At 51.5% G+C, this 15303-nt stretch overlaps 1 protein-coding gene across 2 annotated transcripts in view; it reads right to left on the bottom strand.

Annotated features, from left to right (window-relative positions):
* The window catches only part of CRYBG1 (crystallin beta-gamma domain containing 1), a 60507-nt gene that overhangs the window by 14764 nt on the left and 30440 nt on the right, over positions 1-15303 (bottom strand). For both annotated transcript variants that reach the window (XM_039914814.1, XM_029047404.2), the window contains exons 3-11: positions 8158-10492; positions 5866-5913; positions 5664-5782; positions 4056-4224; positions 3326-3465; positions 2895-3021; positions 2216-2251; positions 647-771; positions 90-216 (exon numbers count right to left, since the gene is read on the bottom strand). In XM_039914814.1, coding sequence (XP_039770748.1) covers positions 90-216; positions 647-771; positions 2216-2251; positions 2895-3021; positions 3326-3465; positions 4056-4224; positions 5664-5782; positions 5866-5913; positions 8158-10492 — 3226 coding nt within the window. The remainder of the gene's footprint in view (positions 1-89; positions 217-646; positions 772-2215; positions 2252-2894; positions 3022-3325; positions 3466-4055; positions 4225-5663; positions 5783-5865; positions 5914-8157; positions 10493-15303) is intronic.

Raw genomic sequence — 15303 nt, 5'->3', positions numbered from 1 at the left:
GGCTGGATGAATGAAGGGAGCAAGTTAGGGCAATGAAGAAGGGAGTGGGAGAAGAGGAAAGGAGGGGAGGGTGTGGCAGGGGCACTTACCCCTAACAGAGGTCGGAAGGACTGCAGCTCCCCGTTGTAGCCAGCCCAGTCCTTCCATTCCCGGTACTCGCCCTCCTCCAGCAAGTACTGGTGGCCAGTGAATCCCGGTTTCTCATAAGCCCCCCAGCTGCCAAAGGAGAGGTAGGGGTGGGGGAAGTCAGATGTGAGGGGATTTGCTCCTGGTTCTCCTGGTTTTCTCTTTTAAGGAACAGGTAGGGCATTCGTTGCAAAACTGGGGCTAGACCTTTGGCTGCAACTGCAGCCAACCCCCCGAGGGCCAACAGAAGAACAAACTCCACTGAAAAATGGCAGATTATTAAGGCAAAGTGGGAATTCCTTTGGAGTTTAGCAATCCAAGGTGGGAAGTAAGTTTGGAACTACAAGGGGGCTGAGAGAAGGATCTAGGGTAGTACTGTGCAGTCAAGGTCCACTTGGAATGGATTCTCTGGGCCCCCCAGGGAGGACAGGATAATGGCCCCGGGGATGAATTGGGCAGGAATGAAGACTTTGGCACTGACACACCGCTACATGGCAGAGGAGTGCTCCTCTCCACTTACATGCCTCCCAGCACCTTTATGGACCCCACCGTGGTCAAGGGAGAGTGGTCGTCTCCCAAATTGTACATTTCGGTGTCCAGCTCCAGGCACTTCCCCTCAAAGAAAGGCTTCTCGTATATCACCACCTGCAACAGAAGGGAGGGCGCTGTGGGAGTGTGTCCGACCCGATTTGCTGGTATCTGCCCTAGTGCTTAGTGTAGTGCCTGGCACAAAGTAAGCCCTTAACAAATACAATTATTATTATTAAGTGGTTAGTGCTGGGGCCAGTCAAGGGGACAGTTGATTTCACCGTGGTCATGAGAATACCAGGCAGTCTGTGGGGATGGATGACGGGCTACAAGTCACCTGCCATTCTGAGCCCTCCCCATTGGCAGATAATGGGGGAAAATGGTGCCCTTCTCCTTAGCCCGGGAGAGAACCTGCCCCTACAATGAGCCAGACCCAGGTGCAGCTGTTGTGGTAGAGAAAGCTCTCTCCTGCCACATCTCGGGCAAGGGGTGTGTGTGACCTCGGATAAGTCACTTAACTGCTCTGGACATCAGTTTCCTCACCTGTAAAAAGGGGATAAGATCACCGCTCTCTCCTTCTCTTAGACCATGAAGCCCTCATGGGATGGGGACTGTGTCCGACCTCCCCCCCCCAACTTAGTACAAAGCATGTTCCAAATAAAAAGCATCATCCCCATTATTACTGCCATATTAATAACAATTACTAATAATCACCGGTGTTTTTATTATTGGTTATTAATGCTTACTATCACTTTATAGTATATTAATTGTGCTTGGCACAAAGACCTATATTAATCATTTTCTCCTCTGGTATTTCAATGTTACTTTTCAGAAGCCAACACTGGAATCAAAAAAATACTCATCCAGGCTTGATATCTGCCTAGATGGAAAATCTCTTCCCCTTCCATCCTTTAAAACAACTTCCTGGCTTCTGTTAAATGACAGGGTAAGAAAATTCTATCTGTTCAGTGTCATTTCTCTATTTATTATGCTATTAATTAGCTGCTATAATAACACTTTAAATTTGTGCACTTCTATTTTTCCAAAGCATTTTTGCTTCATTTATCCTGTTTTTGACTTCACAGCATCTCTGGGAGGGAGGGAAGGAGGAAGGGAAGGAGAGGTGTGCAGCTGGTGTCACCAAACCCAGACAGGTTGTAGAGTTTGTGCAAAATCACACAGCACCAACATCAGAGTAGGAACTACAATCCAGGGCTCTCTGATCTGTGCTCTTTCCACCAGCCCACTGCCAGAGGAGGACTACCTGCATTACATTTCAGGATGTGGAGTCAACTTTCTGAGTATTATTATTATTTTGGGAGAGGAGAGTGGGTGGGGTGGAGGCGTAAATCTTACTTAAAAACAACCCTCTCAATATCAGAGATTAATAAAGAATATTCTTTGGTCAGAGATTGAGACGAGTTCTCCTTATCAGCTTTGCAGGGTGTCAGAAGATCTTTACTGTGGGTATTACTGGACTTTTTGTCAGAAGTCATGAGTAAGCAAACAACATGTTGGAAAATAAAAGAGGTAGAGCATGACATTTCAAAGTGTTTTTTACCTTTGGATCAACTAGAAATTCAACCTTGCGGCCTCCCTGAAAAAAAAGACCACAAAGAAAAGTGATTCAAGCCCTTTTAGTGACTAATTTTACCCCCTGTTCTCACTGCCTGCCTGACTCTCCTAGTAGAATGCAAGCTCCTAGAGAGCAGGGACTGGGTTGGTTGCTTGGACTACTGCCCTCCTGAGTACTCAGCACTGTGCTTTCTACTCAGTAGGAACTCAGTGATCCCACTGATCAGAGCAAGAGAGAGAGGGAGATAAGAACAAGACCAACCCACCACGACACATGTCAACCAGCAGCTGGATGGGGCTTTAGAAGATGGCAGACCTGTCCCAATGTTACCCATTAAAAAATTCTCCCAAATTCCCCAAGTCCCCAGCAGAGTGAGGACAACCAGAAGAGACTTACTGTTGAAATCCATTCTGTGAAGTGCTGGCCTCCCAAAACCCCTGCTCAATGCCTCCCAGGGAATCCAGGACAATCAAAAATTGATGGATTCTAGGCATCTGCCCGGAGTTGCCAAGGCTTCACTGACAGTGTGAGAATTTGTGAAGCTGCTCACTCAGGGCAAGGTTGAGGGAGCTCACCACCTGGCTCCCGGGGAAGATGGGAAGGCAGGACAGGACGGGACAGATTCACTGACTGGCTCCAACGGCCGGGGGTGTTACCATCCTACCATCTTCAGAGGCCGCATGGATCCGATGTATGCTTCCTCGGTGTTCCAGAAAGACAAGTCCGGATATTCCCCAGGCTCCAGGATGAAAGGGATGCCCTGGAATCCCGGTTCCTCATAAATCAGCCACCTGAACGAGCACCGAGTACAGAAAGAGGTAGTCAAATATGACCGGTCTGAGCTACTCCCTCTCTCTGTCTCATGCCCTCAGGCTGAGGCCCGACCCCGACCAGAAAGAGCAAACCCCATTGGCAATGGAAGATGAAACGGCAGGATGATTTTGTCACAACTGCGGCCACCACCTGGGTTTTCTGGTCAGCCCTGGCCTCGTCCCCACAGTCCTCGCACCCTGCTCCAAAAACAGTCCCCTCCAGCCCGTTCCCCCCACCCCCTACCCGGGGCTGGGTCCCACTGGACGAACACAGGAAACTCACACGCCCCAGTGCACTTTGATGGAGCAGGTCTTCTGCATGGCTCCATATGCTTGCATCTCCTCCGTGTCATCGAAATAGGAATTCATGAGTCCCAGCCCCTCTGGCTCCGTGAACAGGTCGATTTGACTTATTCTGTAATCCTGGGAATGACACACGACATCATAGACATGGCATCATCACATCATCATGATCATGTTTCACCTTGTGAGCCTGCCCCTGCCTTTCCCCTGCTCCACCTCCACACTCACCCCCTGCTGGGCCTGAGGCCCATGCAGATATGGGGGCAAGAGGAAGGGGATGCAACCCCATCAGCTCCAAGTCTCAGTTCTGGACTCACCCCCAGCCCAGTTCCCAGAGCTGCCGAGCGGTCAGACCTCATCAGGGCCCTGGCCTGCCCCTTCCTCCTGTCCTCTACTCCCTCCCTCTCTCTCTCACCACCCAGGAGGCTGGAACCAGGAAGCCAGACCAGAGATCTGGCCCAGATGCTGCTGCATGGCCCTAAAAGGGTGGAGCCACAGAATGAGTCCTCTGTCATTAGCCCTAAAGGTGTTGGAACACTGGAAAAACAGCTCCCCACTATCGGAATCCTCTTCGGCCACCCAGCTGAATGGATGCCTGTCTTCGGAACTCCCCACGTCCTTCCTGCCTTTGTTTTTTTCCAGCCCGAGCTCTCCTCCAAGGCTACCCCATAGGGACAAATCCGGGAGAGGGGACCCGAGGGAAGGCCTACCTTGATCACGTGACGCAGAGAGCCTATCACCATGGGCTTGGTGGGCACGGGGCTCTCATCATTTTCTTCTAAAACTTCTCCCATTGACCAGAGATCAGACAGCTCCACTTCGCCTTCTTCCAGGGGAAATGAGTTCCCTTCAAAATTCGGTTTCTCATACATAATCCAGCTGAACAAGAAACACCAGGTTTTCGCCTTGTCATATATTTAACGTTTGCCTCAGCTGCCTTCACTCTTAAGGATACACCCATTGGCATCCAGTTAGTCCAAGAAACCTGAATGTGGACTATGATTCCACACATTTAGGATTGGCTGCAGCCAGTAACCGCCGAGCAGTGGACTGACACCACCTCCCAGTCCCAACACAGCCCAGAGAAAAGGAGACAGCTTTGATTTAGTTGCTAAAGCATCAGCAGGCAGGCATGTCCTTGGTAACAGAAAGTTTTCGCTGTTCCTGACCAGAGAGGGAGAATGCCTCCCCTCACTACATCCTGACATTTGTAGGACAAAAGACAGATTAGCTTCTAACCATCTGGAGTTAAAGGAAGGTAGGCCATAAAATGGAAACACCCAAGAAACGCAGTAAGAAAGAGAGACTGCACACATGGAAGGGACACAAAACAAAACCTTATGGCAACAGAAAAAAAAAATCACTTGGAAAACGTTTGGTGACTCCAGCAATTTCAGCCCTTTACAGCCTTGCTGACAGCTAGCAACAGGGTCCAGTAAAGAGTGCAACCCCACAGCTAAGATGATGCTGGGGAGGGATGGCTAATCAACATCCTCATAAACAGGCAACTCTCCTTACCTATTGGTGAGGCTGCTGCTCAGCTCCATTGCCAGAAGCAGCGTGGCCTACTAGGAAAGGGCACAGGCCTGGGAGTCAAAGAACCTGGGTTCTAATCCTGACTCTGCCACTTGCCTGCTATGAGACCTTGAATAAGTCATTTCACTTCTTTGGGCCTCAGTTTCCTCAACTGTAAAATGGCGATGATCCCTGTGTGGGACAGTGAATGCATCCAATCTGCATGTTCTGAATCGACCCCAACATTAATACAGTGTAAAACGTGAACAAGGTAAAACATGAACCAATATCACAGTTATTACTACTGATAAGAAACTCCTGTTTCCTCTTGGGGAAGGAAGATGATAAATCCCGAGAAACTGGGGATTCAAGTCCTTCAAGCCCCCCTTCTGGTAAAGTCAGCCTATGCCGTGAACCCTGGCCCTGAGTTCCTCCATTCACAATCCCTGCCCGCCCAACCATGTGCCCGGCCGGCCTGTGCTGACCCAACTGGGCAGGCCACACATCAGCCGGTCTTTGCGGGTGACACAGAAGATTTCCCTATCAGACCTGAAGCACAGCCTCACCCTCCATGAAGGGGGCTGCTCATTTGGGGGCTCAGCCCGGACTGGGTTAAAATGCTCACTCCTCTTGGGAGCATCTGCCAACTCTGGAGTCTCTGTCACCCTGGGATTGGACGGGATCATCTTCTTCATGCCACTGAGCCGGAAGGACATTTTGAGAGTAGGTTGAGGATGACAAGCCAGGAAGAAGAGGCAGAGAGAAAAGACTGGAGACCTGCACAGTCTGAAATGATCCCTTACCATCCTCGGACCACCTTGATGACAATGACGGGAGACAGATCCCAGGCACTGCCATCCGGAATGTCACCGAAAACTTCGATCCCCTCCCCTCCGAGGCTTGGCTCACTGTATATCACCATCTGTGGGCAAACAGCACCAGCGTCACACCTTGCCGGGTCACTGCCAAACAGGCAGGAGGGGCGGAAGCAGACGGGACACTCACCTTCCCGGGCCGTGGGTTGATTTTATTTTGCAGATTTCCCTTAAACGCCTGGTGAGGGAGAAACAAACACAAGAGACAGAGGTCAGAATGGACACCTTCCCTCATTCCCTCTCCCATCCCCATCTGGAAAAAAAGTCATACGCCTGGGTCTGGGTGTCTGTGCTCTGTGCCCCACTCCAGTAGATTGCCAGGGTGGGAGGAGTCATTGTCTCAGAAGCTGCTATCACACTCTACTAGCCTTTGACCTCCCACTCAATGCCAAGGTCCAGTCCTAACTCTGCGGCCACCTGGCCTGACCCAAGGAAGACCACAAGGCCACGGACTCCCTCCTGAGGTGATTCCATGAAGCAGGAACCTGGACAAGCGACTGGAGGGCCAGGTTCCCAGAGCACAGCACTTCATTCCCAGGATCTGGACCAAATGGCAGAAACCTGGACTCCTCCAGTTTGGCCGGAAACCACCCCAGCGGGCACTGTGCAGAGACGGTGCCGGAAGTGGTGTGTTTCTGCCCAGAGCTCCCAACCGTTATGCAACCCAAATCTTTACTGCAGTATGAGGGAGGCCAACACTTCCTATTTCTCACAATTTATAGCCGTCCATGACAGTTTCCTTCCAGCCGAGGCCAAAGGAACCATTTTTTAAAAATCCAGCAGTGACTCCAGGAATGACATTTGACCTCCAAGACTACCTGGTGGAACTGGTAAAACGGGTTCAGGTAGCTGAGGCAATATGCTGGTTATGCAGGTCAGACTCTGCTCATCACAAGGAGCATGGAGACAACTGGTCTGGATTCTGGTCCCCAGCCTCGCCCTCGGTGAAGGGGGTGTCCCTGTTCGGGAACAGCCCCAGGGGAAGGGCTCCCCAGCAGGGCTGAGAGCAATGCCAGCACAGCATGTAATCAAAAGATGCTGGGGATCCATATACACCAAGAACAGTAAGGCTTTCCACGTTGTTCCCACTATAAGCTCTTCGAGTGCAGAGATTGGGTTTACCTACTCTATTGTTCTCTCCCATGTGCTTAGTGTAATGTTCTGCCCACCGTAATCACTCAGTAAATGCCACCAATTGACTAGCATTCATACTGTTTCATCTTTCCCTGTGGTCTGTCACCAGGCTATCTCCTTGGCCTATGATTGGGGTCTAAGGACCACGTCTAATACTTATCCATGTATTTTCCCCAGTGCTCAGGACCGTGATTTGCACAAAGGACCTGGGTTCTAATCCCGACTCAACCACATGGCTGCTATGTGACCTAGGGCGAGTCACTTAATTTCTCTGGGTCTCAGTTACCTCATCTGTAAAATGGGGATTGAGACTGTGAGCCCCGTGTGGGACAAAGACTGTGTCCAACCTGATTTGCTTATATCCACCCCAAGGCTTAGATCAGTAATTGTCACATAGAAAGTGCTTAATAAGTACCATAATAATAATGTGATAAGTGGAAAGACAAAGAGAAGTGGAAAGCAGGGCCACAGAAGACCTACTTTCCTGGGGGAAGTAGGAAAAGCGGAGCCGAGGAATGGCGAGTGGGGCCGGCACCCAGTAAATTCTATTGACTGGCTGCCCAACACCCTTAAATCACACAGGGTTAGAGAATGGGAAGCGGCATGGCTTAGTGGAAAGAGCACGCATCTGGGAGTCAGAGGACCTAGGTTCTAACATTTCTCTCTCTTCTTCCCCCCTCTGTTATAGATGCCTTGTTTGAGAAAGGAATCTGCTCTTCCAGATCCTGGGTGAAGCCCTATAGCAGGGGTGTGGCCTATAAGATAGAGCACGGGCCTGGAAGCCAGAGGATCTGGGTTCCAAACCTGGCTCCACCACTTATGTGCTGTGACTTTGGGCAAATCACTTAATTTCTCTGTACCTCAGTTATCTCATCTGTAAAATGGGGATTAAGACTGTCCCACATGGGTCATGGACTGTGTCCATACTGATTAGTTTGTATCTACCCCAGTGCTTAGTTCAGTTCCTGGCATACAGTAAGTGCTTAACAAATACCATAAAAAAAAATAATCCAGCAGCCAGAGGGCACAGGACTCCTGAGTTCTAATCTCGGCTCTGCCACCTGCCTGTTGTGTGGCCTTGGGCAAATCACTTTACTTCTCTGGGCCTCAATTCCTCATTTGTAAAATGGGGATTAAATACCTGCTTTCCCTCCCCTTTAGACTGAAAGTCCCATGTGAGACAGGGACTATGTCTAAACTGCTTATCTTGTATTTTGCTCCAGTGCTTAGCACACAGTAAGTGCTTACCAAATACCGCAATTATTATCCCCATCCTCCCAGCACTTACCCGTGTCTCCAAGAGTGGCACGCTGGTGAGGGAGAGGCTTGGTTCATATCGACCCGTCCTGAATAACCCTGAGAAGTCGGGATCGCTGCCCCCATAGCTTGGCAGGAAAGGCTTGAATGTGCCCTCGAAGGTACCGGACCTCTCCATGTCGTCACCGTTCTTTAGTGCCGAGCGCTCGGAGAGCCTCGTTTCTGGAAAACGCAGGCTGCTCTGCAAACCCAAATCCCCTTTCTCCTCAGCCGTTGGAGAGTGTTTTTCCATGTGGCCCAGCCCTGTCAGTCCGGACTGAGACTTGTTGGAAGAGTCAAAGTTGAAGAGGTCTGCTGGGGCAGTGGAGGGTGCTTGCTGGGGTTCCCCATTGGAAACCCGGGGTTGCGAGGTTTCTCCCTCGGGGGCCCTAGGCCGGGAGAGGAGAGAGCTGCCAAAGGACGTAGTGATGGTACTGACTGATGTCACTGAGGGAGAGAAGACTTTTTCTGGGGGCAGAGAAGAGGTGGCGGCGGCAGTGGAGGCCAGCATACTAGAGAAGAGGGCGCTCTTCTCCAGTCTCGACCGCTTCACGCTGTCGGTGACGTCCTTCCCACCGGAGTCCGGAGCGGCCAAGGGTTCCGGCCGGCTGGAGGAGCTCAGGGCCTTGAGGATGAGGCTCTGTTCAGTAGACGCCCGCTTCGGCCTCAGCCTGGCTTTGGTGTCCAGGTTCTGCATGAGCTGCAATGCCGGCGACATGTCCTGCCGGCCCTCCTTCTTTCGGCCCAGGCCGAAGGAGAAGGCGTTGGGGTCGAACACCTTCTCCAAGTGGTCTTCATGGATGGGTGGCATAGCGAAGTGGGGGGCTGGGGAGTTAGGAGCCCGTGCCTTCTTTTTCCTCTGGGGCACACACCCAGTGCTGTCGATCTTCTTGATGATCTCTGTGAACTTCTCCATGTCCGAGGAGGAATCCAGGATGCTGTCATCACTGCCCGTGGAGACGTTCAGGTGAGTGCCTGGACTCCTGTGGGGGCTGGGAGGCCCTGCCTCTGGCCCCAGGGGTGCCCCTGCAGGGTCCTGTTCCTCAGGCCACTCGGTGGGGGCAAGCTCACCAGGTACAAGGTTGCTGGGGACAGGTTCGCCGGGGACGGGCTTGGCAGTTTCTGCTGCCCTGCAGGCATCACTCTGAGCTTGGGTGGGAGGGTGGTTCTCAGCTCCAGGGGATGCGGCCGGGAGACTAGGCTCCTTCGGGTTCTGCCCCTCATCTGCAGCGCCTCCCAGCACCACGAGGATGGGGCTCTGGACTCGGCCCCCATTGCCCTCGGGACAGCTGACGGTCAAGCCGTCATTCGGAAGGGGTGTGGGGAGGCCCTGGGCGCTCTGCACAGGCAGCATGTAGGATCTCACCTGGACCAGGACCTTGGACGGGGGCTGGTCCTTAGAGCCCTCCTCACCTGCCAAATCCTGTCCCAAAGACAAGGCCAACTGCTCTTCTCCCCTCGCAGGGCCAACCAGGGATGTGTCCCCACCGTTCTGTAGGGGGACGGGCAGATCAGCAGCAGCAGAGTCCAGCGTTACTCTCCCCAGGCAACTACCTTTCTCTTCTGGGCCCTGGTCACAGTGAGCCGGCTCTTCCTCCCCAGGGGTACAGAGTAGGGGACCCTCCCTTCTCCCTTCCTCCGAAGGGGTGGCCACCGCCCGTGGCGGGGAAGGGCTCAGCCGCCCATTAGGCGTCCCAGTTGGGGGCTCGCGGGATAACCCTTCAGGGTCTCCAGTGGGCGCTGGGGCCTGGTCCGAGCCAGACCTGCCACCCCGAACCAGTCCCTCACCATTGGCCGATCCCTCACTCTTCTCTTCTGGAGCCGTGGGGATAGGTGACGTGCCATCCCCCAGGGCGGGAGCTTCAGCTGCGGCCGCCGGAGTGGAGAGGGTGGCATCAGGCCGACTGGCTGAGGCCAGACCAGGGTTGACCGGGGCGAGCGCCTCGCACGGCTCCTCGCCGTTCACAAGCCCAGGCGGCCGATCCCTCTCCCGTGCAGCTCCCGCAGAGCCACCGGGGGTGCCGCTGTGCGTGGTCATCTTCCGGTCCGCCTGCTCACTCTCCCTTGACTTCTTGGCCAAGTTCAGCTTGGCCCGGCCCACGAAAGTTTTGGAGGCTGCGGAACCAGAGGGGGCGGCCCCCTTGGGCCCCCGGGTGTCAGCGTGGCGGGGGCTGCTGTTGGCCCGCTTGTTTTCAAACAGGGAGATTTTATTGGCCGTGTTCCCTTTGTGCACCGTCTGGGTACCTCCCGGAGCTGACTCGTTCCCTGCAGGGTCCAGGCCCTTGGGAGCTTTCAGATTCAACTCCACATGCTTGGGTTTGGCTGGGCTGGGGAAAAGGAGATAAAAAAGCCATGTAAGCGACCACCAGGGCAGCTCCTACTTAGAAGGCTGTACAAAACAGCAAAATATGCATGCAGAACACACATCTGTTGCTTCCTGAAAGTGCTCTGAGGCTGGAAGCAAAAACTCTAGGGATACTTCACTTCTCCTCCTCTCCCAAACCTGGTGCCTGCTCACTCCTCAGTATAAACACAGGCATGTGCCAGGGAGGGCTGAGGCACAGGGGATGGGAGGACAGGGGCAGGATTGCTTGGATTCTGGGGGGTTAGAGGAAACCACTTGTTCTCTTGGAGGATGATCCCACTCTGCCCTCCCTTACGGCTCTCCCTAGGAGGAGTTTCCCAAATACCAGAGAACGAACACTTCCATCATTATTTTCCACATTTTTCAAAAACTATTCCAATGATAAAGTTCCTCTCTCATTATCCACCCTCTTTTCCTTCTTATCCCCTTCTCTGGGATCCTCTCTGACTCCTCAGGTTGACTCTTTGGTTGGGCGGGGGAGGAGGGGGGCCGGTGAGCTACTGCAGGCAGAACCCATAGACTAGTCGATTCTCCCGGAGGACTACTCTCCCACTCCTTGCTTCTGCTGCTTCCCCACCACAAATTCCCATACAGAAAGGCATTAAACTCTGAATGTCTCTAGAACCCACTACCACGCCGATCCAAGCACTTGTCCTATTCCTCCTTGACTACTGAAATAACCTCCTCGGTGACCTCTCTGCTTCCTGTCTCTCCCCTCTTCAGTACATACTTCACTCAGCCACGTGCAACATTCTTCTAAAACGTGTTTGGTCTACATGTACCCACTCCTCCAAAATCTCCAATGGTTATTCATCCACCGCTTCAAACTGAAATGCCTTACCCAGGGCTTTCAAGCCCTTAATCAGCTGCCCCTTCCAACTTTGCTGATTTCCTACTACACCCCACCAGAACACTCTGCTCCTCTAACGCCAATCTACTCTCTACTCCTCAATCATCTATTCCACTACAGACCCCTTGCCACCTCCTCCCTACTCCTTCATATCCAAAAGCCTATCATTCTCCCTACCTCTACAACCCTCCTAAAATCACATTTCCTCCAAGAGGCCTTCCCTGAGTAAACCCTCATTTCCCCTACCCACTTCCCCTCTGTGTTGACTACGCACTTGGCTGTGTACCCCTTAAGCATGTTAACAATCACCCCCACCTCACAACACTCAGGTAAACATCCTTATACTCTACTATTTGACCTACCTGTAATTTATTTTAATCTCTGTCTCCTCTGGTAGACTGTAAATTCCTTGTGGGCAGGGATGACGCCTACTAACTCTGTTGTACTGAACTCTCCCAAGCGCTTAGCACAGTGCTCTGCACACAGTAAGCACTTAAATATCACTGATTGCTTGATTCTCCAAAAGCCCCTACTCTGACCCCTGCAAGTACCAAGACCCCCTAACCTGCCCTGCCTACCCATTAGGTACGCCAGCCCCCTGTGCATGAACAGGTTGGGATCACCGCTTCCTCCCACAGAAGCAGTGACCCCTGCCTCTGGGGTCTCCACACCCCTCCACTGACCACAAGGGTGAGGTCTGTGGAGGGAACTGGGAGGCCAGCAGCTACACTGAGGCCAGAGGAGAGGCTCTGACAAGGTGAAAGAAAGTCCCTGTGGCAATGGTTACTCCCTAGCTACCTACTCACCCCCCAGAGCCCAGTGTCCAGTCAGACACTGCTCTGCTCACACCACCTGACTCTTACCCCAAATGCTCTGTCGTCTCGGATGCCAGGCTCTTGCCATCAACCAACCAATCAATGGCATGCATCGAGCACCTGCTGCGTACCGAGCACTGCACCGAGCTATGCACTGAGTCTTAAACAGCAGCAGCAGCAGCAGCAGCAGCAGCAGCAGCAGGAGTCCACAACCAATCGCCCAACACTGGAGTGTCGGGAATCCCCTGCTCCCACCTTGCCAATCCATGACCCTGGGGCTCCCATCAGGCCCTGCTCCAGCCAGGATGGATTCAAACAGCAGCAGCAGCAGCAGCTGTCACTTTTGGACTGAGGCCCGAGGAGCCCAAAATTCAGCCTCTCCATGAACAACACTCCACTGATCCTGTCATATTTATGGTCCCTTAATCTCCCACTAGATCGAAAGTTCCTTCAGGACAGAGATCAGGTCTACCAACTCGAATATACTCTCCCAAGTGCTTAGTACAGTGCTCGGCACCCAGAAAGCCCTCAACAAACACCACTGATTGAGTGATGTCTTTTGTTCCTATGTTTTTATGTTCTCCTATTTCCTATTTATCTGTCGCCCAACCCACCCTCCCTCTTACTAATAGATTGTTGAGTTCTGCGGGTCAGGGACCATGTCTTCATCTTAGCTTTGCACTTTCCGAGCACTTGCACACAGTAGGCACTTAGTAAATACCACCACCAGTACTACTACTACTACAACGACAAATGCATATAACAGTGACCTTGGTCAAGTCACTTCACTTCTCTGTGTCTCAGTTTCCTCAACTACAAAACAGGGATTCAATACCTGTTCTCCTTCCTGCTTAGACAGCAAGCCCCAAGTGGGACAAGAACTGTATAATAATAATGTTGGTATTTGTTAAGTGCTTACTATGTGCAGAGCACTGTTCTAAGCACTGGGGTAGATACAGAGTAATCAGGTTGTCCCATGTGAGGCTCACAGTCTGAATCCCCATTTTACAGGTAACTGAGGCCCAGAGAAGTTAAGTGACTTGCCCACAGTCACACAGCTGACAAGTGGCAGTATAATAAACTTGTATTTACCAAAGTGCTTAGAACAGTGCTAGACACATAATAAACAGCATGGCCTACTGGAAAGGACACGAGCCTGGAGGTCAGAAAGACCTGGGTTCTAATCCCAGCTCCGCCACATGCCTGCTGTATGACCTTAGACAAGTCACTGTGACTCTCTGTGCCTCAGTTACCTTATCTATAAAATGGGGATCCAATCCTACTTCTTCCTACTTAGACTGTGAGACTCATGTGGGACAGGGATGGTGTTCAACCTGATTAACTTACATCCACCCCAGCGCTTAAAAGAGTGCTTTGCACAAAATAAGTGCTTAACAACTACCACAATTATTATCATATAAGATAAATTATTTATTTATTATGAGAAGCCCCATGGTCTAGTGGTCAGAGCACGGGCCTGGGAGTCAGAAGGAACTGAGTTTTAATCCTGGCTGTCACTCGTCCTCTGTGTGACCTTGGTCAAATCACTTCACTTCTCTGTGCCTTAGTTAACTCATCTGTCAAATGGGGAGTAAGACTGTGAGCCCCATGTGGGATATGGACTGTTTCCAGGCTGATTAGCTTCTATCTTTCCCAGCACATAGTACACTGCCTGGAACATAAGGGCTTAACAAATACCATTTTTTAAAAAAATCAAAACAGGTAAAGGACATGGTCCTTGCCCTCCAGGAGCCTGCAAACTAACAGGTAAGACAGCGCATAAATCGCTGATCGGAGGAAGAAGAAAGTGGAACTATAGCTAAGTGAACGAATAAGGGCTTAAACAGCAGAGGGTGAACGTGGGCACAATTTAAAAATTAGATGCCACTTAAAATCAATGCAAATTGATCTTCAACAAAGTGTGGGCCTGGAATTCAGAAGAGAGGGGAAGCAGCAGCTCTGTCTTGCCCAATGGGCAAATGTGGCTAGTCGTGCTAAAACATCAGAGCCAAGCTGACAAGGGACACTTGCAGGCTATTGTTAGCTAACAGGCTGAGTTAAGCACCTTAAACGAAGACCACACAGCCTGAACATTAAAGACTAACATGAAGATCAAAATAAACTTTACAATCCACCTTTCTGGGCTATTAGGCTTCACTCCCAAGAGTCACCACAATTAACCTAGTTCAGCTGACAAAGAAGAAAATGCAAGTCTTCTCTTTAGTGTTCTACCATAGTGTGTATGTGTGTGTGATGCGGGTAGAGGGGGAGGAGATGCAGACTGAAACATCAGGGCTATGGCACGACCAAAAAATTATCTACAGATAAAGATCGCATTTTTGCAGGGAACTGGTCATGTATTGCTCATTCATGCAAATATTAGAGAAACAGCACATAATTACCATAGTCATTGAAGGCATTTGCTATGTGGTTACGAAGTGCCAAGCTCTTTACTAAGCACTGGGGGAGCTACAATATAATCAAACCATACACAGTCCTGGGGCTCATCTCCAAGTTCTGGGCTCTGTTCTGCCATGAGCACCACAGGAGGAAGGCCTCAGGATGGGAAGGCGAGGAACAGGAAGAGGAGGAGGAGGAAGAGAAGGGAGAGGAGGAGGAGTCCATGTCTTGATTCTGCCCTGGACTGGGAGAGTTCTGGAGGCACAGGGGCCTGCGTGCTTCTCTCCACTCCGTTGAGGTCGGAGAGGGTGACTAGAGGCAGAAGGCCCAATGCACACACATAGTGTGTCGGCAAGCCCCTCCCCAATCAGCCCAATGGGAACCTGCAGGCTCCCATAGACCCTGGCCCGGCCCCCCATCCTGCCCTCCTTTGCACCAGTTTCAGAAAGGATGGGTCCCAAGAGCTTAGTACAGCACTCTGCATACTATGTGCTCAATAAATTCAATTGATTGATTGTTACCACAGATGGCAGGCCTGTATCTCTTATCTCTCCTCCCCACCCAGCAATCTCAAAAGGTTGCCCCCTAGCAGGGGTGAAAGTCTGCCTCATGATTTTCAAGGAAGCAAACAGAAACAACTTTTTCATCTTAGAACAACGCTTAGAACAGTGCTTGGCACAGAGTAAGTGCTTAACCAATGCCATCATT

This window comes from Ornithorhynchus anatinus, chromosome 19, assembly GCF_004115215.2.
Source record: "Ornithorhynchus anatinus isolate Pmale09 chromosome 19, mOrnAna1.pri.v4, whole genome shotgun sequence".
Classification (NCBI taxonomy): Eukaryota; Metazoa; Chordata; class Mammalia; order Monotremata; family Ornithorhynchidae; genus Ornithorhynchus; species Ornithorhynchus anatinus.
Note: the sequence above shows the minus strand (reverse complement) of the source record. Positions and strands in the feature narration are given on the sequence as shown.